The sequence below is a fragment of the Dermacentor albipictus genome, chromosome 1 (assembly GCF_038994185.2).
Source record: "Dermacentor albipictus isolate Rhodes 1998 colony chromosome 1, USDA_Dalb.pri_finalv2, whole genome shotgun sequence".
Lineage (NCBI taxonomy): Eukaryota > Metazoa > Arthropoda > Arachnida > Ixodida > Ixodidae > Dermacentor > Dermacentor albipictus.
This window is the reverse complement of record NC_091821.1, coordinates 65,454,539-65,480,041: the sequence shown is the minus strand read 5'-3', so window position 1 is coordinate 65,480,041 and position 25,503 is coordinate 65,454,539. Positions and strand designations below refer to the sequence as shown.

At 43.5% G+C, this 25,503-nt stretch overlaps 1 protein-coding gene across 1 annotated transcript; it reads right to left on the bottom strand.

The window, feature by feature from the left end:
* Positions 1-2,980: 2,980 nt before the first annotated feature.
* Positions 2,981-25,358, bottom strand: LOC135912467 (cytochrome P450 4V2-like). The gene is made up of 11 exons (XM_065444911.1): positions 25,127-25,358; positions 23,734-23,846; positions 15,422-15,507; positions 12,965-13,152; positions 12,516-12,585; positions 12,275-12,401; positions 11,402-11,554; positions 9,510-9,683; positions 8,318-8,384; positions 5,037-5,210; positions 2,981-3,256 (listed from the first exon to the last, which is right to left on the bottom strand). The coding sequence occupies exons 1-11, from the start codon at positions 25,356-25,358 to the stop codon at positions 3,081-3,083; spliced, it is 1,560 nt and encodes a 519-aa protein (XP_065300983.1). The 3' UTR covers positions 2,981-3,080.
* Positions 25,359-25,503: the final 145 nt, after the last annotated feature.

The window sequence follows — 25,503 nt, the reverse complement described above, 5'->3', positions numbered from 1 at the left end:
GTTCGATCAGCAACGCTGCGAGCAGAACCGGGAACAAAATCGTCTACGCCGTGCAGATGCTGCCGCCCGGGCACAAGAACGCTGCAGGCTCGTGCAGCCGAGCGCAAGCAGCAACTGCGCAGCCTACAAGCCGTCGTTTAATGAACCGTTGGGATTAACCCAGTGATAAACACCGGGGCCGCACGTTTCAGCTTCGCTGATTAACCATCAGTATGGAGTGCTTGGGCGGTGATTTTTTTTCTTTCCAGAATATTTTTTATTTTCTTCATTCCAACCTATATATGATCAAATGACAGAGATCACTACTCTGCTTGAGCGCATTCTATATATGAACGTATGTACACATAGATATGAAATTTTCTCGTCTTAGAATCGAAAGCTATTGCTTGACATTTATTGTGGGAGCTCTGGAGAGGGTTGGGTTTCGGGGCTGAGGTTTTGCTCAAGCACACCTGCTAAATGCCGAAACGATTTTGTCCAAATTTAGAAATATTTATTTATTTATTTATATATTTATATATTTATTTATTTTTTTATTCAGTACCCACAGGCGCCAAAAGGCATTACAGTGGGGGGAAAGGTTTAACAGAACAGGTATAAACTTTCACAAAAGATTTTTTTTTTACCCGACGTGAGAAAAAACAACAAAAGTTCAACAGAACTTACAGAATTTTCAAAACACGGTAACTTATACATGGGCAAATTCAATGTAAAGGTAAAAGAAATGGGCTAGTTGAGTCACTTTAACAGGGCAAAAAATACATCATTTGATACGACGTTGACGACACTGGCAGGTAACCTATTCCATTCTTGTATAGTTCTTGGAAAAAATGTTTTCTTATACAGTTCTGTCTTGCATGGAAGTTTTCGTACCTTTAGCGCTTGATCCGCGCGTTGTGATCGGTAATGAGGCGGCATTATATATTTGTGCCTTTCTATACCAATTGTACCGTAGAATATGGAATGGAAAAGCTTCAGTCGCAGCCTTCTGCGTCGTACCTCCAAGGTATCCCATTTAAACTCTTCCTTAGCACTCGTAATGCTGAAATTAACTTTGTATCGACCTGACACCTACCGCACACCTAAATTCTGTACCCTCTCAAGTTTATTAATGTCACGTGCCGTCGGAGGGTCTCACACTACACAGCCGTACTCAAGGACGGACCTTACGTGCGTCTTGTACAGCAGCTCTCGTGTAGACGTGCTGAATGCTCTGGAGTTCCTACGAAGAAAACCTAACATTTTCCCTGCCTTAGCGGTTACATAGTTAACCTGTTTCTGCCATGATAATTCTGGGGTGTACCAAACACCTAGGTATTTAAACTGTGTTACTTTAGCTATTAAATTGTTATTTAAGGTGTAAGAGAAATTTATAGGGTTCTTCTTTTGAGTAAATGTCATGTTGACTGTTTTGGTTAGGTTTATCTGCATGCGCTACTTAGTGCACCATTCTCTAATTAGATTGAGGTCTTCCTGAATCAGACTGGCATCATCCATGTTGTTAGTCACCCTATATAACAAGCAATCACCTGCAAACAGCCTTAGCTGCGATGTAAGACCTTCGCCAATATCATTTATATACAATAAAAAAAGTACAGGCCCCAGGACGGAGCCCTGGGGTACACCGGATGTAACTGCTTGCGGGCGCGACTGAACCCCATTTACAACCACGACCTGCCGGTGCAGGGTAAGATATTCTTTAACCCATGCGACAACCTGCGGGTGAATTTTATATTTATGCATTTTTTCTATGAGCAATGAATGGGGTACCGTGTCGAAAGCCTTTCTGAAATCGAGGAAGATACACTAAACTGAAAGCCTTTTATCCAAAGCAGAAGCAATATCATTTGTGAATTCTAAAAACTGTGTAATACAAGAAAACCCCTTACGAAATCCGTGTTGGGAGGACGTAATCAAAGAATTAGTATTGAAATGAGCTGCAATGCTCGTGAATAGAATATGCTCTAGTATTTTACATGCGATGGATGTCAATGATATTGGACGATAGTTTGAAACGTCGCTTCTAGGGCCAGACTTATGAACAAGGACCATAATACCTGTTTTCCAGTCATCAGGCAGCGAGGCTTCGAGCAGCGACTTGTCAAAAATTAATTTCAAGTACTTAGAAAGCGGTTCAGCGCATGATTTGAACAGGAAGTTTGGTAAGTCATCGGCACCACAGGCTTTAGAAGTGTCGAGCCCTTGAAGCAACAATTCGATGCCGCGCATATTGATTACAACATCATTCATGTCACTTGTTTCATGCAGCGTTAGCTCGTCCGCAGAAGGCATTGTTGCAGGAGTGAAAACGGAACAGAAGTAGGCGTTGAAGCATTCTGCTTTGTCAGTGTCGTCATGAAATACTGTGATATTTTGCTTAGCTTTGTGGAAATCGCCTTGTGAAAACGTTAAGCTCATCAGTCCTTTTTACCTTGGCATGTGCATTTCAGTGAATGCCATTTCATCGAAAGCTTTTAATAGGAACTTCCTTTACAAATGTCTTCTTGATAACTAAATTTGATTTTGCTATGTCAAACTGAAAATCTGCATTGCCAGTGTACAAGAGGAAAATAATATCGAAGGAAGAGGAAAACACTCTTTGTTCTGCCTTATGTATATTTCATTCAATTTATTTCAAACGTACAAATCTGAGTGCTAAAATTAATAGCTTCACAATCGTATAAGCTTACGAATGAGCACTTCTTATTCCGTCTAGAGCAAGAGTCCCAGTGCTTTGAAGACAGCTGGGGCTCTCACACCCTTTTACCCCCCCCCCCCCCCCTTTACCTTCGATTTTGTGTATTACGAGCGCATCGTCTTTGGACCAAATAGTGGAAACGTGTACTCGCTGAGGGTTAAGGTTGTTGACCCCGTACCTTCGGTGTAGACTAAATTATCATAAACCTAGAATTCCTGCTAAAGCTCATGGGATAAGCGACAAAGTCAAACGCATCGAAAAACAAGTTTATTTTGTAGGAACTGCATATAGAGGCAACGTTTCAATGACGGATGATGATGAATACTATACAAATGTTCATTATATGGCACGGCCGAGTGACTGGTGTTATGCTTCGTCGATTTCAGTTCAACGAAGGGTGCTTCCTAGGTGTTAATTTGATTTCAAGGCCTTGAATGGGCTTGAGTATAAGTTCCATGGACAGTTCAAGCTCGTCGATGGGGACTTTCGAGGTGACATTGAAACGACGTATCATGTGCGTCAGCAGGACTTTTTCTTCTCTCAGTGCGAACTTTTGACCTGCAGAGAAAACAAAAATAACGAAAAAGAAAGAACACTTGAAAAGGCGGTGTTATACTGAGCATAAATTTAGTATACTGCACAGAGTTTATTCTTTAGTGCTGTATATCAGCTGTCTTGGCATTGTGATGATAAACAGGGCTGTGATATTGTAACGACGCCTTTTAAAATACCATTCGTTTTCACGCTTTTCGAGCTTCGTCACTGGTGAGAGCGACGCTCTGCCCGCGTTATCAATGAGATCAGCCGACCGTGAACGGTGGATGACAAGACTAGCGCAGAATCGTGCGGAAGGAATTGCTACATTATACCAGCCCATGTATTATACTTTGTTAGGAAGAGTTGCGACTATGAGTGAACGAACACAGGAAAAAAAAAAACGAGGTAGACCGAAACCTACCTCCTTTTTTTCCTGTGTTCGTTCCTTCTTAGGCGTAACTCTACCTAACATAGCCATGCACCAACTCGCCCAGCAAGAAGCTAGTTCTAAACTGTATAACACATTGCATTTCGCCGTTCTATCCAGGCGTTTACAAACAGGGCTACTAACTAGCCCGCTGAAATAAAAATTTTGTCAACAGGTATTATTTGCCTTCAGGAATTTTTAACCGTCGATAGAGCTGTTTTCCCGTATCCGACAATACAGTTCGTACGCGATAGAGCGCATTGTAAGAACACGCTAAGGCGGGGGACCAGCATAAAAAGGCTCTGAGGAACGACGTCCTGCGAACTCGAGGTCATGTTCGTAAGAGCACTTTTCTGAAGTATGGCTGGCTCTGTACGTCCGGCAACGGAGGTCTATATTCACACAATTCGTACGCTTTATCATCTCGTAAGAACATGTGCCGGCCAATCGGGGTAGCGAACATGCAATAGTGAAAGCGGTTGGCTAATGGCGAAGCAATCTTTAAGAAAGAAAAGCGGCTTGGATTCCTTCTCTGATTATGCGGCACCGTTCCTTTATTTGATTGCTTTGTACGCGTCACGTGTATACGTATTTTGTAACAATTTTGTTCATTACCGGATCTCTTTACGTCAAGTCGCATCCATGCTATCTGCACGGGATCGGCCACTCTGCGGGATGCATCATGAAAAATAAATCGAATCGGACGAAAAGAATTCGAGTAAGATACGGTACCTGGTACCGAAGCTCGCGATGAATGAGCCAACAACATAAGCATACGTCCTTTTACGCGCATACCAGTACGTACATTAGACTGGTCGCTCTCGAGTGCTCTATCTAGTAGGATCGCGCGGCGTGGTTCACATCCATCTTGTGATTTGTGCAGCACTCACGAAACTCGAAACGACAGAAAAGGAAGTGCACAGGACGTCTGTCGCTTCCGTCGTCTCTGACCTTGCGAGTTTCGCGAGCACTGCACAAATCACAAGACGAACACGTACCAGCTTGCTCAGTTTTCAATCCTAATGCGGTTTACATTCAGGTGGTCGTAACCGAGCACAGGGAACACGTACATTCGCCTCGTTCCTTCAGAGAACCGTGCTCCAGCTCGGAGGCGCTCTCACCTTCGAGCTCGGAGGACGACCGCGGTCCGTTAGAATGCCGATCACGTGGCTTCTCCGATTGCTCTCGGAAGCACGCATGCCTGAGCCAAACGTTGAGCATTCGTTCTCTGGCCCCAATGTAGAGGCCATTGCTCCTAGCCGAGTCGGCCGCGGAGCACGGTAGGAACCAGTCGACTGTACCATAGTCAACGCTCGGCCCCGAGAGCTGACGTCGAAGTTCAGACGCAGGCGACAGTATAATGCTAGCCCTTACCAAGGCAGTTTCGTGGTCCTGCAGAGAAAGGGGCGAACCCGTAGGTGTGCATGCTTTTCGAGTCCATGAACCTCTCGGGTTTGAAGCTATTCGGGTCCTTAATGTACCTCGGGTGTCTCTGAAGGAAGTAGAGAGCCACGACTGCCACGGTTCCGCGAGGAATGGTGTACTTTCCTGAAATAACGAGAAAAAAAGAAAGAAAGAAGGGCTCTGCTGAATTCCGAACGGCATGAAATTTGCCATGCCTGTTTATGAACAGCATAAATGTACTTTTTTTTTCTTGCGTCATATGCGCCATCAAACCCACCGTAAAAATGCACTGTCTCGCTTATTTTATAACAAAACGTTTTTTTTATGCGAAGCATATTACGAGGGCTCAACCCAGCTCCTCAGGCGCGGCGGTGACCATGAAATCACGTGACACCGTGACGTCACGACAGAGGAGAAGTGGCTTTGGCTCAACTCTTGCAAGACGGGCTGGGTGGGAATCGAACCAGGGTCTCCGGAGTGTGGGACGGAGACGCTACCACTGAGCCACGAGTACAACGCTTCAAAGCGGTACAAAAGCGCCTCTAGTGAATGCGGTGTTGCCTTAGAAACGCGCTGTTTCTAAGGCGTGCGTCTCTTGCTCAGGCGCACATTTCGTTGCCGCGCCGAACGCTGCTTTGCTCGACGCTCACCGCGTCCAATGCGGGGCGCGTAGTCGCTGCCCTGTAGCCCATTGTCTTACACCCCTTGGCGGGTCGACGGGAACGCTGTCGCGTTCCACTCTTGAAGGCGAAGAAGTAATGCATGAGTTGTTTCTTCGTCTAGCCGAACCAAATATAGCCAAGCAACAGCAGTTCACCAGGCTAAACAGTGGTTCAACAACTAAAATAAAGGCTAGTATGCTTCGCATCCTGGGCTTAACCTTACCTAAGCCACAGCCATTTTTATGCATTGAAGCACGAAAATAATTGGAACGCCTGTGTCTTTCGTCCCCCACTTGGGGAAATATCATCCCGAAACTAGTGTCACCCTGGAAATTAATTTCAAGTGGATACGTATTGCAACCTCTCCGGCAAGGATCCGTAAGTTGCAATATGTGACGTAAATTATTTAAGAAGAAATTAGTGAATTTTCGTTAATTAATTAGTTGAATATGTGTTTCTATGTCTCATGCTTGTAGAATGTCCGCCTCTTTGAGTAATCCAGCTCAAGGACAAGAATGATGCTATCTGCCACAGGAAAGTTTAAAAAATTCCGTAAACCTTAAAAATTGTCACCCCATATAGTAATGACCTGCCTAATACAATTAATTCCTCAATTCGATTCTTTGCTGATAACTGCGTAATTTAACGACTTATTTTTAACACTGCTAAGAGTATCATTCTACAACAAGACCTTAGTGAAGCTTCGTCTGGTGCGCAAAATGGAGCAGACGACATAATCGCAATAAATGCAAGTTAATGCGAGTTTCACGTTGCACCAAACCTAACATTCTTATTAACAGCTGAGTCTTGAAAGATGTTTCATGTCATAAATATTTAGGCAATAATATTATGTCTAATACGTTTTGGTAGACTCATATCAACTACGCAATTAACAACGCCATCTGTCGCTTCGGTATCTACGCAGACATTTTTACAAAGCGCCTTCCTCATTTAAACTTCTCTATAAAGCCGTTATTCGATCAAAGCTCGAGTACGCAGGCTCCGTTTGGTATCCCGGTATTGGTAGTCTCGTAAACATCACAGTGAACATCCCATTCCTTCAGACTATTCGCACACCTCTAGTGTGTCATCTATTAAAACAATTTTAGGCCTACCAAGACTTTCATCAGGTCGAAAACGTTCCCGTGTACTACTATTTTATAACATCTATCATAATACAAAACTAAAATATTGACACGTGTACTTATCTGTCTCGGGCAACCACCTTTCACCGCCTAACAAATGTAATCGCACAGCGTGGGACGCGCCTGCATGTATCCGAAGTTTCTGGAAAGTTATCGATGATTCTATCCGCTGTCTGTTGTCGCCGAACCTTATGTTATCTCATTTCATCACCTGACGCGAATGGTGTAGAACTTTGTGGAAGGCACGCGGGTCCGAACGATTAGTCTGGAACACTCGACGATGCTCTATAAAAGCCGACGCGCTTGACCCGCTGATCAGATTTTCCACGATCGCCGACTGTGTTCGCCGCTATCGTTGCGCTTTAAGTGTAGCCTGTTTTGTGGGCACAGGTTCGCCCAATAAAAGCTAGTTTTGTCTTTCACAGTACTGCTACTGTGTTCTTTAACGTCACTACCACGTGACAATATCATCTTATTTCAAAACCATCGTATATATCAAACAGAACCGATCACCAACGTAAAATACACGTACCATTCTCCCGGAGAAAACTATTTCTTGACTCTTTTGTTCCCAACACCCTTCTCAAAACTCTAGGGTCTTGAAGGTACTCAAATAAATAAATAAATAAATAAATAAATAAATAAATAAATAAATAAATAACATTTCATGGCAAGAGCAGCTGCTCCCGCCAAGAATGAGGGTATGATACCGCCTTGTGGAGCATTTCTTTCCGCTTGCTCTCTAACACAAGCAGCTTCGTTATACGGATATGACAGAAAGTGGCGGCACAGTTGCCGTGCGCAGAGGGAAAAGTACGGGAACCTCGAGGTTGAAATCGCACCGTTTAGGCTTTTAGATGGTGGAGTCCTAAACTAAAATAATGGTTGTCCATTATTTGTAGCACAGTCTAGGTGTCTGAATAAACCTTATTACTTTTTGCTCCGTTATGTCTTATTTCAAAAGATAAAAAAAAAACCATCTATATGATAGCGCGCATTTTGACCTTCTCATATGAGTTACATACAAGGATAAGCAGGCACAACGGGGGCGGTAAAGCAAAACAATAAATTAGTCATTCAGCATAATTTTACTACTCTAGCTAGTCTGATACTCTAGAAAAACTTCTGCTGGGTAATCTCTGAAGGCTTAACAGTGAAATTTCATCTCCTGCAAACATTCTGAGAAATGAAGTGAAGTTAATCGTCAAAGGCAACACTCGACTCCACGCATGTCTGAAGGCAGTAACTGCTTTTTTGTTACAATGGCAGAATGGTGTCTGCGCTGAACTATTTCAACTCGGGTTCGCCACAAGCAAAAAGTGATTCTTAAAACGTCAAATGGCACTCCTTAGCGCAGCCCTTGGGTGCTGATTTGGCGTTCATCTTATATTCAACAACGCCAATGTTGGTAGAAAGGGAAGATGAAATTTCGTGTATAACTTACCAATTTTCAGATCCCTTGCGACGGTGCGACCTATAATAGACCCTGGGGGATAAAGCCTCATGGCCTCCTATGAAAAGGGTTAAAAAACAGTCTTGATTAAGCTACGACATGACTCCACTCTGCACGACAGCAAACCAGACTTCAGACTGTGTCGATAAGGTATTTTGACTGCTCGAATATGCGAAGTCTTAAGATCACAGATAATGAAGTATTCACAAAAATAATTGGGGAAACTCGGGGGGAGGAGCAATACGCCATGAAAGATATATCTAATGTATACATTGAAGTTCCCTCCTTCCACGTGAGGCTTCTTCTTACAACTTTAATACGCGCAAATATTCGAGTGGTTAATCAATGCTTCAGGGTGTAAGACGAAGTCACAAGAATTAAAATAAGTGTAAAAAGAGAGCACATTGTGAAAACGGGCATCAGGAAGTGCGTCGCGATCACGAAGAGGCCTAGTGCTCCCTTCCATACGAACTATGTACAGGTAGTTTAGACAACCTGGGGGGCGGGGGATTTCAATTTTCAATTTCAATGTTACGGAATTGTTTAATTTTACTTAAATACACATTTGTAATTATAGATAGCGCAGACATCACCATGGACGCCAGATACAGCAGCAACAGAATTTACATTCCACTTTGTTCGCTTCTCAAGACTAATGGTTACGAAAAATGTAAATGCAAATAAATAAGCATCGTGCTTTTACGTCGGTTCAACTGTAGCAGTCAGCGTGGTACTGAAAGATATAAAGTTCTGATTTTAGTACCTCACGAAGCTTGTCGCAAAAACAAAGAACCGTGCGAAGGCTGCTGCGCAGCTAACATGCAGTCTCCTTTAAGGGGACTCCTTTTCTTTCATTGTTATCTCGCACAATCATCACATGCGATTGGAATCTGGGCTAGCCTAATCTAGAACATTTACATACCAAAAAGATTTTGCGCCAAAACAACACACACAAGAAAGTGATGAAAGAAAGCGGGCGAGGTGTCGTCGTCTTTCTGGTGTGTGTTGTTTCTGGCGCAAAATCTTTTTAGTGTGCGAGATCACCAACTAGCCCAGCAGTTAACTCTTCTATAGAACATTTACATTTCGCCATCTGAACGTGATCGTTTGAAGGTTAGAGCAGGGGAGAAGTTACATATATTTTTGCTTACGATTGACATCTTGAGTAGGGGTTACGACGTACCTTAAGCACACACTCCATGTAGGTGAGATTCTTCAGTTCCTCCGCGGTAAGGGGTTTGTCCCAGTCGTCTCCGCAGACTGTGTCGATCTCCTCCTGAACCTTAGCTTGAATTTCCGGATGATGACCGAGAAGGTAGAGTGCGTAAGCGAGGCTTGTCGCCGTCGTGTCGAAGCCCTGGATTTGAGGAATCGCGAGGGCCACGTTTTGCAGTCACCCGAGAAGGCTGAGGAAGCTAATCACCTCTGACATTATGGGAATACGAATCCTACTAATATGCCGCAGCAGTGCGGAGCAGGGGGGGGGGGGGCGCATTGAGAAGAATGCACATGGAAATACTTCAGAACGACACCAAAGTGCTAGAGCAACTAAAATTGCATGTTCATTGGGACAAAACAAACTATAGACCACTCGCTCGTCTCAATACGTAAATGGGAACAAATCGAAGGATGACTCTGGCAGAATTGGTCACCGTGTACGGTGACAGCATCCCGGCACATAGTGCTACATCCTGTAAATTATTAGCGCAGACGCTTCCCATGAGGCTAAACATTTTTAAAAGATGAAGACCGCCACTTGAAGGGCTGCTTGCTCACACAGCGCAAAAGCGAAAGAGAAATGTGCGTTAGCTTTCGTTTATGGAACTTCTAACAATTATTGTGTTTCGCCGTACGACTGCTTTCTTTTCATTGCCTAAAAAAAAAAAACAAGTCTCTCGTAAGACATGTTCTGGCCGGTAACAAACAGATTGTTGAGGTGGATCGATCCACCTTGCGCGCGCCTAGAACGACATTTAATACAGGGATGGTCTGCACCTGCTCGAAGACTCAAAGAATGTCAATCTATGCTGAAATGGGGGTAAATTGCACGCACTGAGTACTCAAAACTACCGTATTTAATTGGATACAGGTCGAAGATGAATATAACTCGACCACTATATATTGAACTCACCGATAAATAAAAAAAAGTAATCCCAATATAGGTCAACCCCTATCTTTTTTCGAAATATGAAGAACTTTCAACATAACACAGCTTTATTTACCATAAGCTTCGCTAGTAAGTCTCGTTAGTCGATGCCACAAACTGAATCCTCTGCGGAAATTCCAGAGAAGACGTCCTCCTAGGATGCTTCGCAGGCGCTCCCGGCCACATAAACGATTCATCTTCAGACTGGCTTTACGGTGGGCACGATGCAGGAACCCTGCTAGCTCCGTACTTTTGCAAGCTTTGGTCACTAATATAGATCGATAGCTCATTCTGGGTAACATTTCTGAGAGAGAGAAAGAAAGGTCGACCTATATTCGAATAAATACGGTAGTCAGTTTTACCTTGACCAGAGGCTGGGCAAATGGAAAACGCTGCAATACTGAACGACGGATGGCGCCGCCGCCTTGAAGCTCCTGCGGAAACTGGTCCGTGACGTCATCGATTTTTGCGGCTGCGTCCGCTCGAGACTAGGTAAACGTTTGGCGGTAAATAAAGTTACGCTGCTTTCTAAAGTAACCAAAGACTCTACTTAGCAAACTTTGAGAACTTTGTCAGTACCAAAAAAAAAAAGCGAAGAAAACCCAAGTACGTGTACAGAAACTTTTAAATCAGTCAAGTTACCATGACGCGTTAAATTCAATTAAATGAATTCGGGAGTTCATTTTCTATCTAACTAACCAAGCTCTTTCTATCAACTTAATGCAAATATAGTTTCGGAAGAATACGTGTCCAAACTGCCTCGCTGACTGACACTGTTTAGTGTTCTCTTTTTGAGCGCCGGACATTAAAGAAAGGGTAAGGTCGCTACCGATAATCAGTATTCGTCTCTTTCCTATTATAATGCGAGTATGATTTATACAGCTTCACGTGTGCCATAGGCTGTGACCGGTGGTGGTTCTGAGGCTTACCCCAATTAGAGTAGACAGCAGCTCGTCTCGGAGGTCAATTTCTGTCATTGTGCCCTCGTCAAGGCACATTCGGAGAAGAATTTCGAGGAAAGAATTCTTCGAAACAGGATCTCTGATGCCTTTTCGGTAGTCGGCTACCCTCTTCTGCAGGATCTGTAAATTGACCAAGATTGCTTGCCGAGAATGCATTTTGCGCTACTAGTTTGACTTGCGTGTGTACAAGCTGTAACACCGGCAAAATGCGTCATCTTGAAGTTGCATTTTATGCAGCCCGGATATTGGATAAAAAAAAAGAAAGCTTTGCAGGGACGTAACTTATACGTGACTACACCCTTTATACTTTATTTAATTCGGAGGCATTTAAAAAAGAAAAACACTGTGGCAGATAGCGCAAATTTGCCTCTTCGTGCAGCTTACTGGGACACGCCGGAATTACTTGCGCAACAAATGACAATGATAAGTTTGTTAATTAACAACAGTTTCAGGGAGTAAGTTATATTTATCCACTTTAGGGCACTTATTGCCGTTGCAGAAATGAAGCCGCATAGCAACGAAGTCATATTCATTTAACGAAAATCCCTAGACTAGTAGCATATGCCCTACACTAGCACCACAGATATTCGCCCTCAAAATCTGCCAAAAATGAATTGGAGTTACGCTTAGTTTCCCTTTTGTAAGCGAAGTAGCCTAGTTAGGAAACAATTAATTAAATATATTATGAAAAACTATGACATTGAAATGGAAATAATGCGGCCTATCAAATTTATTACAGCGGTAAGATGAGCGCACAGTTTCTCTTTGAACATTTGGATAGGGGCTTGAGTGCGGCTCTAAATAGCACGCAGAAGTTAGTGCGCATGAGTGGGCACTTACGTTATTGACAAACTCCTTTGCCTCTTCCACGTATTTTAGCATCTGTTTGTGCTCTTTGCTGAATGCATAGATGGTATCGAACCAATGGTGGAAGTTGATGACGCGGTTCACCATGGTGTCCGAGATTCTGAGGGTGCAAAAAAAGAAAAAGAAAAGAAACAAATGCCTGGGCATTATAGTAATTATTTTTCACAATATATAGAATGTTGATTACTTATACAAGAATGTGATGATGACTTACGCGTCGTGAATTCTAAGGTATCCGGTACGTTCGATGTCATCTTCATCGTAATCAATACCCATCGATGTTTCTGCAAAAGCAAAGAAAGACAGAAAAAAAGAAGAACGTTCATCTCTCTTTGTATGAACGTTAACAGCAATTCAAATAAATATGCAAGGAGTTTTCTAGCATTGCTTTTACAATTACCTTCACCTGTTATCTCATGTGCGCACGAAAGTAAAATTTGCCAATTGCAATCATTGAGGAGCGGGGGACGAGAAGGTGTCCATCTTATAAATCGAACCGTTGGTCGACTTCTGCAGAAAGGCAAAACTTTATTCTTACGTATTAACATCACATTTAATTTCTTCCACAACTAGAAGCCTTTGCAGCTACCATTACACTAAACGTTTCGCCTTGCTAAAGCGCGAGCTATGCCCATATAGTAATGCATGTAGCAAGAAACTTACCAAAGAGCACTCCGAATGCAGCGGCACGAACAATGGGGAGGACGTTGAAATATTCTCCGTTCATGGAGGCCACCTTGTGCATGAGCCTCTCGCCTCTCTTGTTCATGATGGGTATGTAATCGTCGAGGATGCGAAAGTGGAAGGCAGGCGTTACTGCCCTCCGACGTGCTTTCCATGATTCGTCCCCCCTGACAGGAGAAAGCAACAGAAAGAATGAAGAAAGCCTAAGCGGCGTCATTCAACTGCACATTAACGTGCATAGAGTACCGCGCAGTTGAGTGGGATGGGTCATATACAGACCATGGAAGCCGTAGCAGCTAGTACTGCGATCAGTTTGAATGGCTTCCGCTAACTTCGGTGCACTTACGAAGAACATATTGCCGGGCCCCTTATGCTTGAGATTGTTTTTTTTTTCTTTACATGCTATCTGTGTTGTCACGATTACACCTCTGCGCGAGATGCACAAGTGACCTGCCAGATTGTTATTTCGTCGAGGATTTTGTAGCTCCTAAAGCGATGGGTGTCATCGCAGCACTTGTGCACAAAAAGCTCTTACGCTAGAATTGTTCTTAAGAAAAAAATCTGGCCAATCCTGATGATGACATTATTATTAACGAAGGCGGCTGGCCAATGGCAACTGGCCCTTATGAGTGAAATTTTTGTGTGAATTCTTTCTTTATCAAGGGCACGAAAAAAAGAGGGTGGTTAGATTTTAGAAAATACGGTATTTTGCTCAAACTACATCATGTTCGGGGACATCACGAACCCTTCACAATTTTTTTTTCGTAAGAAATCAATGTCAAACCGGTGCATCGTGAATTCCTAAAGCTTTGTACCATACACATTTAAAAAAAAAAAGACGTAACAAAAGGCTGCAGATGGTGCATGTACAGTGTATTTAAATTAACTTGAGCCAAACTTTAAAAATATGCAAATGATACGCGGCAGCTAGGGCACAACCAAGATAACGTTGTTTGCCATCGCGTGGAGATACTCAGATTACTTTTCCATTCCGCCTAATTAGATAATTAGTGACAATTAAATAATCAACATCTCAATTATTATAATTAGATAAAAAGTGTCATAGAAAATTGTAGAGCAAAATAAAAAACTCCCTATACAGCTTTCTGTTGCTCAATACGTGCTAGATAATTTTTTTTTCCGAGCGTGAAAGGAGCCCGCGAATACACGCAAAGCGCCTCGAGCGGCCAATCGCGCGGTAATTCGTGCCTATTCGCGAGCTTTTTTCACGCTCGGAAAAACACTTTTATGTAGCATGTATTGAGCAACAGAAAGCTGTATCGGGAATTTTTCGTGTTGCACTACAATTTTCTCATTGACACTTTTAATCTGATTATAATAAATGAGAAGTTAATGAATCAATTAGGATTAATTAACTAATTAAGCGGGAAGCAAGAATAATTTTCGTGTTCCCAAGCCCCCCCCCCCCCCCCCCCCCCCCTCCCCGACGGCCGATAACATCACATTGGTTCGGTCCAGCTACGTGGCATTTACGTTATCTAATGTTTGGCTCAAGTTACGTGAAGCACCCTGTGTAGCTAATATTACGAACGCTGGTAAAAAAAAAAAATGCACACCACAGCTATCCAGTGAGCAGCCTGCTTGCGCAAGCACATTTGCGTGACGCTTCTCCGTTATGCGTCACGTCGCGATTGTGCAACATCGCAAACTTGGAGCGTGACCCATCTGATAGAGTTGTGTGAGCAGCTACACCAAAGTAGAAACTTGGAGCATTGCCCTTCTATCTCAGCTGTCGACACTCTGAGGGGCGAGTGTTCGCTGCTTGAGTTCCATTACAAAAGGAGCGCGTATACATAAGAAAAAGTACATAAATGCTTAAGCGAATACATTGTCACATATGCATCAACAGGTGATTCTGGGAGGAGGCAAATTAAAAGCGAAAGCAACATGCTTATCAGTTTTCAGGTGCCGGAAAATATTCCTTCGTGTTCTGCTGCAGCGCTTAGGTGGAAGGATATGAATATAAAAACATAAGAGCTATAATTTGTCATCTCTTAGCCAAGAGTGGCCGTACAATACGCTTGTAACAGAGGTCTACGTCAGAGGGACGTTGCTGTGGTGTAAACTGCGACTCGTACTAGATGAACCCGTTGTACGATATGAAGGAAAAGTAGAGGTGAGGTGTTAATTGCGAGACAGTTAGGTAATATACATCATTTACTGTGGAGGCTGTCTATTCAGCAAAGAATCCGTTATGGCTAGAACAACGCTTTGATCCGTGCAATAAATTCTGCTTAGGCATTAGAAAAATATTTCGTGCTAAGTTCTTCTCGAAGCATGTTTGTAAATGATTCCCATAATTTTGCACATACTATCCGACATTAGCGTAACCACGCATACGTTCCAAGTAAATTTCGCGTCAAACAGCAGCAATTCTAAAGCACTTTGTGTGAAAAAACAAACAAACAAACTCACAGCGTCAGTATACCTCCGCCAATCCATGGCTTCATCATGTTGTAGAAGAAGGCCTTGTTCACGTTCTTCGTGTCTCCCAAGATAGCCTGCATGAGAGTGTATGTAAACAAACAGGAGTGATCTTTCCTCTGTGATTCCAGCTAGTATCAGCAAATCCATCATTCCAAAACACTGCAAAGTTAACTTGATATTCTACTCAAAGGTGTTTAAAGGCACTCCAAAGGAAAGTATTAATTTCAACTGTACGGGTCGACTATACACTTCTCAATGACAATACGTCAGCTCGTATTGTGTCATGTGTCCGCAAAAGAAGAAGCTCTGAAAGACCCATCGTTCAAAAAGTCGCCCATCATTGACTTCCCGAAGCAGCTTTTTTGAGGCGTCACAAGTTTTGGAAGCGACTGGCCGTAGCTAGTTATTTGTTGATTCTTAAAGGATCCATGGATTTATTCGAACGCGAGGAGAAACTTTACCAGCGAAGTTTCATGTGCGACCTGTCCAATGACCGTGAAATTTGTAAGTCTACGCAACGGTGTCATTGCTGCTGTGGGTTTGGCATTTTTTGACGTTTACCTGCGATTCTCCATGACAATAAGTAACTTTTTACCTAACACCGAACAAATCCTCGGAGTTCTAGAAGTGTAATTTACCAGAGTAGCGAAAGCTAGTCTCCGTATTTACTTTATTTTTAACCTTGCTGTTTTATAACGAATCTTCAGGGCGTATCTTCCGCGCAAAGAATCGTCCCTCCAATGTGGTGGCCAACATGACTCAAAATTTTTTTTACATCTGCGGTAGAGGGACATGTGATTTGGAAAATTGTATACCTTATTAAAATGGAAGCAAATAACACTGATTTCGTTGTTACTTGTGATGAATAAAATGTGACATTGGAGAGGAAAAAAAGGAAGCTAGTGTAATAACGTGTACGCTATCCGTACTTATAGGCAAAGAGGTGTATATACGAGCTATGTTACAACGGATAGTTTATAAATTAGTGGTGCGTCAGACGTAGTTGAAAGCTTATGCCTGTAAATGCGCCGGACGCCTGGTCTTTTGACGAGAAGCGCGCATGAGAAATAAAAAGAAGGCAAATAACTTCAGTAAGGACACCGCTACCCCGGTAGGCTTTCACATTTCTTCTCTTCGCTGGCACCCTTTGTGTATTCTTTCTGAGTGTGCATCTAGCCTGTTCGTGAGGTGGGTCTTCACATCAATAACGCGGACAGCACGATCCATTAGTTTTTGTTTGACCAATGAATACATGTCCTAGCAAACGTTTTCTTTCTATGACAGTGTCTGTTACAGATGAATGCAGATAGGCCTGAAATAGGATTCAAAACGTCGCCGGTAAGCAAATGGTACCGACGCTCCTTCCTGTCTATGTTCGTCTATTTGTCTGTATCCACTGGTTTTCGTGCAACAAATTAAGTTGCAGGGAGAAATGCTATTTGCTCATTCACATTGCACAGTTTTTTGCTACCTTCAATACGCGCGCACATATTCTGCATTCCCTGGTGTATGTCACGATTTTCTATCTCTCGAGCTGCTTCGGCGTCAGAACGGTAGAAAATGGTCGCTATATATAAGTAGTAATACTTCTTTTCTTTTGATTACACTAAATGACGTGGCTCTTCATCGGACACTGAACGAACCTTTGATTTGAGTAAGCAAGATAAAATATTACTCTTTACTACATATGTACCCCGTGCTTTTGCCGTCTACCAGCACTGCTTCTAGCGCCTTTTCTGCGCCCGTATCGTTGATTCGCAACGACACAGAGACCACGTGAAACGCGATTAACGCATGCAACATGTGGACTGGCTGTTTAACCCGATGGGCACATGCAAGCCTTCACCAAGCAATCAGTCAAGGGCAAGGGCAGAGATAAGCAACTCGTCCAGAGAACGAGGCGAAAGAGATGCAGCCTTCGACTCCATGTAAGGGGCCATCTAGAGATTTATCTTTTACTGTTTGATTCAACAGCAAGCACGGTTACAGGGCACCATGTGTGGATATTGCATGAGCGGGAGCGAAGCAATTTGAGCAGCGCCCCCATACAAGGAACTGAAGCCATGACTCACGCTCTTTGTCTCTATTTTGCCGACCAGCTTCAGTAACTTTCGCAATTGTGAGATGCCGCGCCCAAATTAAAAAAATTGCACTGCACAGCCTTTTCATATCTTAGTATGTCACCGCCTCCGCCAAGGAAACCCTTGCATGCAAGCTGAATGTGCAATACTTCGGCTACAGACGCGGCGCAACGCGAGAAAATCAATATTTTATTTATTTATTTAGTACACACTGCATACCCTTCGGTCTTATTAGAGGGGCAATAAAATACGCACAAACAATACTGAACAAATCAGGAACAAACGAGTACAAATTTATACAATGTTTAGTCACAGTGTATCTGTAAACCGTCGTTCCAGTCCGATATTGTTCGGGGAAAAGGAAAATTTTAACGTATCAGTTCGAGCACAATAGGGTGTTAGTGAGTCAGGATGATACTGTCTTATGTGCCGTGTTATTTCAGGCATTACGTAAGTCGATGGATCATTTCAAGCTTGTTGCTGAGAAGGAGGGAAAGGAATTCAAGCCTCAGCTGCTTTCGGCGTGATTCGAGAGTAAGCTTAGAATTTTCTGACATAATTTTAGAGGGAGAGTCCAGCCTTGCGAATTTATGAAACATAAACCTAAGCGCCTTTTGCGGCTACCCTGACGTGACTGGAGGAGTGGCCGAGCTATGTTAACCAATTATAACGTATTGGGTGTGTTTGGTTGGATAAGCAATAATCCATTTTATGAAAATGTCAGGTATGCCAATAATTTTAAGTTTGAAGATTAATTTGTCCTGCGGAACCTTATCGAAGGCTTTGGTGAACTCTAAGAATATTACATCCATTTGGCCATTATTGTCGAGAGATAAAGCAAACGAGTGAATCACTGATACCAATTGTGTTACAGTCGAATAACCCTTCCTGACGCCGTACTGAAGCTCCGTGAGCACATTGCTTACAGCCTCGAATTCTTTCATATAGTCTGCCACAATGTGCTCCAAGAGTTTGCAGTATTGTGGTGTCAGAGAAATGGAACGATCATTTTGTAATCTAAATAGATCCCTCTTTTCGAATATTGGAACAACTCTGGTCACCCTCCAGTCATTCGGCAGTTGTCCCGACAGTAGTAACAGAATTTTTTTTAGAAGAAACCTGGCAATAAGTTCAGGATATTGTTTTATGAAGATGTTCGGGATTTCGTAAGGGCCACAGAAATTTTTAGTTTTTCAGGTTTACCAACATGTTGGCAATTCCAGCATAAGAGATAAAATCCACATCAAATTCCTGTTTTACTGGAAGCATATAAATGCAAACATCTGACACTGCAAAGACACTTTAAAAGTACTCATTGAAATGCTGTGCTATATCTTTGTCATTAGTCATTGATGCGTCCTGAATTATTATTTGTGAAATCGGTTTCTTTTGTCACCCCAATCAGCTCCTTTTATCGAGGGCAAGTCGTCTTCTGGTCGTTTACTTCATTCTAGAGAGTACTCGTATAACCCGATGGAGAAGGCTTGCTCCGCTTGCACCTAGTCAGAGTTAACCTACTTTGTTGGGAGACACGATAAGTCACCCAACAAAGTAGGTTAACTCTGACTAGTTGCAAGTGGAGCAAGCCTTCTCCATCGGGCTATACGAGTACTCTCTAGAATGAAGTAAACGACCAGAAGACGACTTGCCCTCGATAAAAGGAGCTGCCTCCGCCTTGCTGTCTTTTTAGAATTCAGAGTCTAAGTTTTGCTTTATATCAAGCGAATTAATTAGCAAATGAATAGCTCCTTTGGAAGATAGTTACTGCATCTGTTTTATAAGGTTATGCTGTGTGTATTTGCACGCAATATTTAACAATCCGAGCTTCATGCGTGCCTGAGCGTGTCGTTGATTCAGCTATTTCGTTTCGAGCTTCTCTACATTGACTAACCCTGATTTTGCAGAAAGCAGAGCACAACGCTTACGATTTCTTTTTATGGCTAATAAAATATTGCTTTACATCGCAGGCATGTATATGTGACTTCATGAGCCGTCTTTCGAGATTTAATTCAAATGAATGGCTTATATTAATATTGAGAAACCTAAAACTGGTATAGGACTTTAAGGTACTGCTGGGTAGTCAGACCAGATAAAATATGTTCTGCGTATGACAAATGGAACACATTATGAAGTTCGCTCTACGTTTTGTTAGTGCCGTCCAAACTGATGCTGTGTGAATGGAATGAGGCGGAGGCGTGTTCTCCTTGATGGAAAAGCAACGTGGGTTTCCTTCTTGCGTCAGAGTGACTATGTGGCGATGCAAAGTAACGTAAAATTAGGTGCTAGATTTTTTGAACAGATTTTGAGAATGCCACTGAACTTCGAGCAGGAATGATATATGAAACAGTGCGCACCACGTAATGCTTTACGATTTCTTTTCCACGTGTCTCTGTAGTTTTATGACTGACAACAGGATATATTCAATGTTAACTATTTGCATGTGTTCGAAGACCCGTAATAGACTTTTGCTAAGAATGCATCACTTTAGGTATTTGAGTTATTTGCGCTCCGTCATCTCAGGTGACAATCAGACTGAAGATGCTCAGCAAGGTAAGTCTGCAGCCTGGATCATGATAATATAATAATAATTATTTTCTATTCATTTTCGCGTTTTGCCAATGGTCCGAACGGCGCTCCACTTACGTTATCACCAGGACCGGGCTGTCGCGAGCGGTGAATGCTAAGAAATAGAAACAAGTGAAATAAACCCGTATATTATAGCAATTCTGTGGCTGAATTCGCGGAAAGTTTAATTTGTCAGTGATTTCTGCCGTCCGCCTTCGCTAATAATATACTGAGCGTCATGACCGACCCGGATTTGCTCTTACGAACGTTTCTAGTGCAAGAAATTTTACAGCGAAGCTGTTAGCCTTTTGGTGGTCGGTATTTTTCGTGTCCGTCCGAGAAAAAAAAAAAACATTGTCAGCAATGACTCATACCCCACTAAGCAAGCAAAAAATGCAATGGCTCCCCCCCTTCATAATGCAGAGGATAAAAGCACTCAGCAAAGTGAAGCGAACAGTGCACGCATTCATTCGAATCGAGCATACAACGTGCAGAGCAGCGTACGTTTCAATAAAGAACACGCTCAAAACAAGCACCTATAACCATCAACAATAGCTAATGCCCCCGTAAGCAAGCAAAAAACTTGGACGAAGCAATTTATGCGGGTGCAATGAGACTATAGAGCACCTTCTGTGTCACTGCCCGTCCTTTGGCAGTCAACAACGTACTTTACAAGCGAAACTCAACCTGCTAGACAATAGAGCGCTCTCAGAAGAAAAGATCCTTGGACCATGGCCTATGCGTTCTTGCATGCGAAAGGCCACAAAAGCCCTTCTGCGTTTCATGAAGGACACTGGATTACATGAACGCTTGTGACAGTGGAATTCCTCTGCGACTGACTGTGAATGACTATTATTTTTCTTTTCTCTCCTTATCTGTTCTTCCCTTTTTCTCCTCCCCCAGTGTAGGGTATCCAACCGGGCACGTCCTTGGTTAACCTCCCTGCTTTTCGCTCTGCGTTTCTCCCTCTCTCTCTCTCTGGGGGAAGCTTAAGCTTCGCCTTTAAGAGTGGAACGCGATAGCATTGAAATATCCCTGATTGCATCTCACGGTTGCCGGCAACTGCAGCTTATGTAACCGTAATGTTTACGGGGAAGCGCTCGCAGCGAGGATATGCACGAAGGCCAGCTTTCCGGTAGAAACAAGGCCTCTTGCGTGGGCCGATCCCGGAGGTAATGCACAGCCGCGCCAAAAATGACATAATTTTCAGGTTTTTGTTATTGTTTCGTACATAATGTTTAAGTCTGAGAAGATTTAACATAATAGGCATGCGCGGTCGGTGTTTTGTTTCATGACATTCGTTTGTCGGCCGTCATTCTCAAAATTCCGAGGAAAACTTTGTCAAGAATATAAGACAAGGTATGAGCAACTTTCGTGGTAGAATGATGTGGCAATATAACCCGCATATACCGCGTGTCATATACCAAGGCGGGGCATATACATATACCTAAATATATACGGAAATTTTCGCTCACGGACAAGTCCTCTGACGCCGACAGCGACAGCGAATTTTCCGCATCACGAGGTCTTTAACGCTGTCGCGTTAAAATGCAATCGCTCGTACCCCCGTAAGGCAGCGGCTATAAGCGCTCAGCAAAGTGAAACGAACAGTGCATACATTCATTGAAATCACCCATACAACATACAGAGTAGCATACGTTACAATAAAGAATTGTATATCCCCCTCGGCAGTTGCAGTGGTGGTTTTGCAACAGCTTCGATGGAGAGCCACTTTCGCAAGGCCGGGATGGTGAGTGACAGACAGACAGACAGACAGACAGACAGACAGACAGACAGACAAAGAACTTTACTAATGGTCCTGAGGAACAGCGTTAGGGTACCTCCCTTTTCAGGGAGTCCCCGTAGCCGTCGCGGGCCGCACGCACGTCGGGGTAGGAAGATCGTGGTCCTTCGCCCTGTCGCAGTGAATTTTATTGCGAATTATATGGACACTCCAGGCGCATTTCTGCCGTCGCCGTCGACGTGGCGTCGCCGTGAGGTTCCGTATAAAGTCCAAGGGCGATAAAACCGTCGCCGCGCGCCGTATGCTGTTATGTGCGAGTGAAATCGTGCGAGGGTGAGCCGGAGATCACGGCGTGATCTCCCGCACGCAACTGGGGAAAACGGGGAGGAAGCGCGCCGTTTTCCGTCGCGCACAAGGCTTCGGGGGGGAGGTTAGGGAAGGGGGGGGGGGGCGTGATCTACTCCGGGTGGTCCGGGCGGCCGCGCGCGCCCGGACGCGCCGCTGTAACTTGAAAGCCATCTGCGACATGTACAGATTCTGCGCTGCTCTGTGTTTTCGCTGCTTAGTTCCCATTGATGTGAGCGGCAGCACGAAGGTCGATTCGCTTGCTGCTGCTGCTGCGTTTCCTCACTGCAGCGTTTTGACAGCGAGTTTCCGCGGTCACCGAGCGAAATGTATTCATATTTGCTTGTGCTCACGTGATACCATGCTTGTTAATTAAGTTAGTATGCCTATGTTTACGAGTTAATACGGCCAATAAAACTACTATCTTTACTTCGTATAGCTGTCAACTAATTTGCTGTCGTAATCGATGCTTCGACTTTCGGATGAAACTGCGACTTCTTTTTTTTTATTTTGAGAATATGGGCCCCTGATGTAGCTCCTGGAAAGCTAGAACCTTTGGGTGACGGTCATGGAAGTTCTCATAGACACTGTTGCCGATTCAGAGGGGAATACATAGTCTTTTTTGTTTTTTTCTTACAATGTCTTGGCCGCACTATGCTGGAAATATCGATAAAACGCAATAGACAAGCTAACTGACCACAAAAAGAAGCAAGCATGGCTTGATAGTCGAAAATAGCCAGCTAAACTCAATGGCTCTCTTTACCTTAACGTTACTGGTTTTATATCTTATCACCGTTTATGCACCCGCATGGACGTTCAACCTCTGAATTTTCGGAGCGCGCCCAGTGAACTCGTCGTGCGACCCTTTATAGATACAAAGATTCTGGGCATTTCGTCTCGTCGATCATCGACCCAGAAAGTTAAACGTGTTCTCATCACTGTTATGAAACCAATGGACCTGAAAGTCGCTTGTAGACACCCCATGCCTACTACGATGCGAGTGAACTATCTGTCTTCGCATTCTCCTTCTTGTTTCAATCCATCGTACCCTTTCCTCTGTGATGGGTAACAAACCAGATGTCTCTCTGGTTAACCTCTCAGCCTTTTCCTTGTTCCTTTCTATAATTCTCTCTTCATCACGATATTATTCGCATGATTAGGCAATTCAAGAGTTTCAGTGCATTTATTCTTTGTGTTATGTAAGAAATATCAACGGTGTTTAGGATTGGTTCGTGCTTATATATATATATATATATATATATATATATATATATATATATATATATATATATATATATATATATATATATATATATATATATATATATATATATATATATATATATATATATATATAAGCGCTCCACAACTTTTTATTTTTTATTTGATGTGCGTTCTGATACCATGTTATTCCGAGGCGCTCTGTACAGGAAACAGCTTGAGCGGAGGTCAGGTGCCGTTCAAGTATGCCACCCATGTCGCTCACCTCGTTTCTGATAAATTACAAGGAGGTAATACCCGCTTGACAACTTGAATTTAATTTTAGACAAGTGGTTCTCAGTTACCTCAACGACTTGCGGCGTGGAGCCGAGAAGAAAGGCGTACGGGCCGTAGAAGGCAACTGTCACGTCCTGGTCTTCAACGGACTTGAACAAGTTCGCCAGGTACTTGAATGCCTCTGAATCGAGAAACATTGAGTCAATCGATGAGAATGTGTTTGTTGGAGAAGATGAGAAAATGAATGCCACTTTCATCTGAGTTGATCTCATTAAAAGCTAAATGCGTGGATGCTTTCGAACAATGCAAGAATATCTTTGAATTTGTCCAACGCACTGTTTAAGGGGCACGCGCGCCGTGTGTGGCATTGCTGGAATCATAGGCGGTATTACTGCAGCGCAAACAGAATGACGGGAACGCACCTACGCCATGCTATCACTCCTCGAAACATGGGACAACACCGAATCTCAGACAAGGCATGAAACATTGAGATGACGAGCAGTACACTGAAACGATAAAACAAGGCGTAGAAAATTGACGTTCCTATTTACAAATATTACTTCTACGTAAGACTGCTATGACTGGCAGGTGAACGCTAGCAAAACGCAGCGGTCAATGAGGCCACAAGGAGACTATATTGAGAACGCCGCCAAATCATTATGCACTGTTTCCCCCAGTCTCGAGTGAGTCCATGTGTATACGCTAAACATAAGATCAATAAATAAATTAATTAGAAGCGGTAACGTGACAATTTTAACAAAAATGACAAACTTGCACTTATTTTGTTTACTTTCTTTTATTTCCACTACTTTACCTTGTCCCATGTGAAGCGCATATCGGCGCTGTCATCATGTCGTTAGCACAGATGGGAGAGATGACAGTGAGGCATGGTGAACGAATGCGGTCACAAAAACTGCACTCCCGATGTCCGCGAGAAGCGGATACGAATCACAGGGGGGACACTGACACCTTAACGCAGGAAGCGCGAGAATTTATGCTGCTTTGCTAATAATGCATTGTATGATTGCTATGCTTCAGGCTTGGGTCTTTTTTTATACACCCCCACTGTTGCCTTCCGTAACATCGCCTGTAGGAAAGCATCTGTAAAAGCAGTTGCACATGGAAATATACTGCAGAAAATTGTTATCAATATTCAGGTTCCTATCAATGATATATTCGCATGCACAAAAATGAACTCCAATAAATTAGCGTATAAATGCTTCGAAAAAATAAACACGTATTTGTAACGATGATCCGGTATCATTACTTTGGTTTTTTTTTTCTTGCATTACTAGCGGACTCTAAATTCGGCGACGATTGCGTTTGCTGAACACTGAATTCTTAAACGCCTTCACCGGTCACTCAAAGCACTTGCACCCGTTATAGAGCATTACCGGACTTAGAACTTGAAGACCGAATTCGCTGGGCAGGTTACTCCGGCAGTAGAATAAGCGTACTCACTGACTTTCGTGTCCAGATTGGGGTCCATGGCCGACATCTGTTTGTACAGGTCGAGAAGCAGCGTGAACGACTTCTGCGGCTTCGGCCTGGGCACGTCGCGCAGGTACCAGCACATGCGCAGCCACTCGGCCACGCCGCGCACCACGCGTACGACAAGCGCCGCGGCGAGCACCCAGGCCACGGCACCCAGGGCCCACACGAAGAGGCCCTGCGTCCTCTCGAAAGTCCGCATAGTTGTCAGCGTCGAAATCATGCCTCGCACAGAGGTTCTTTTCTACCGGTGACTAACCCGCATCTGGTGTTACTCAAAACACGGGCCGATCTTTTTGTACCCCTTTCCCCAAACGGCCGTAGTTGGGCGTATTTCAACTAGGAGG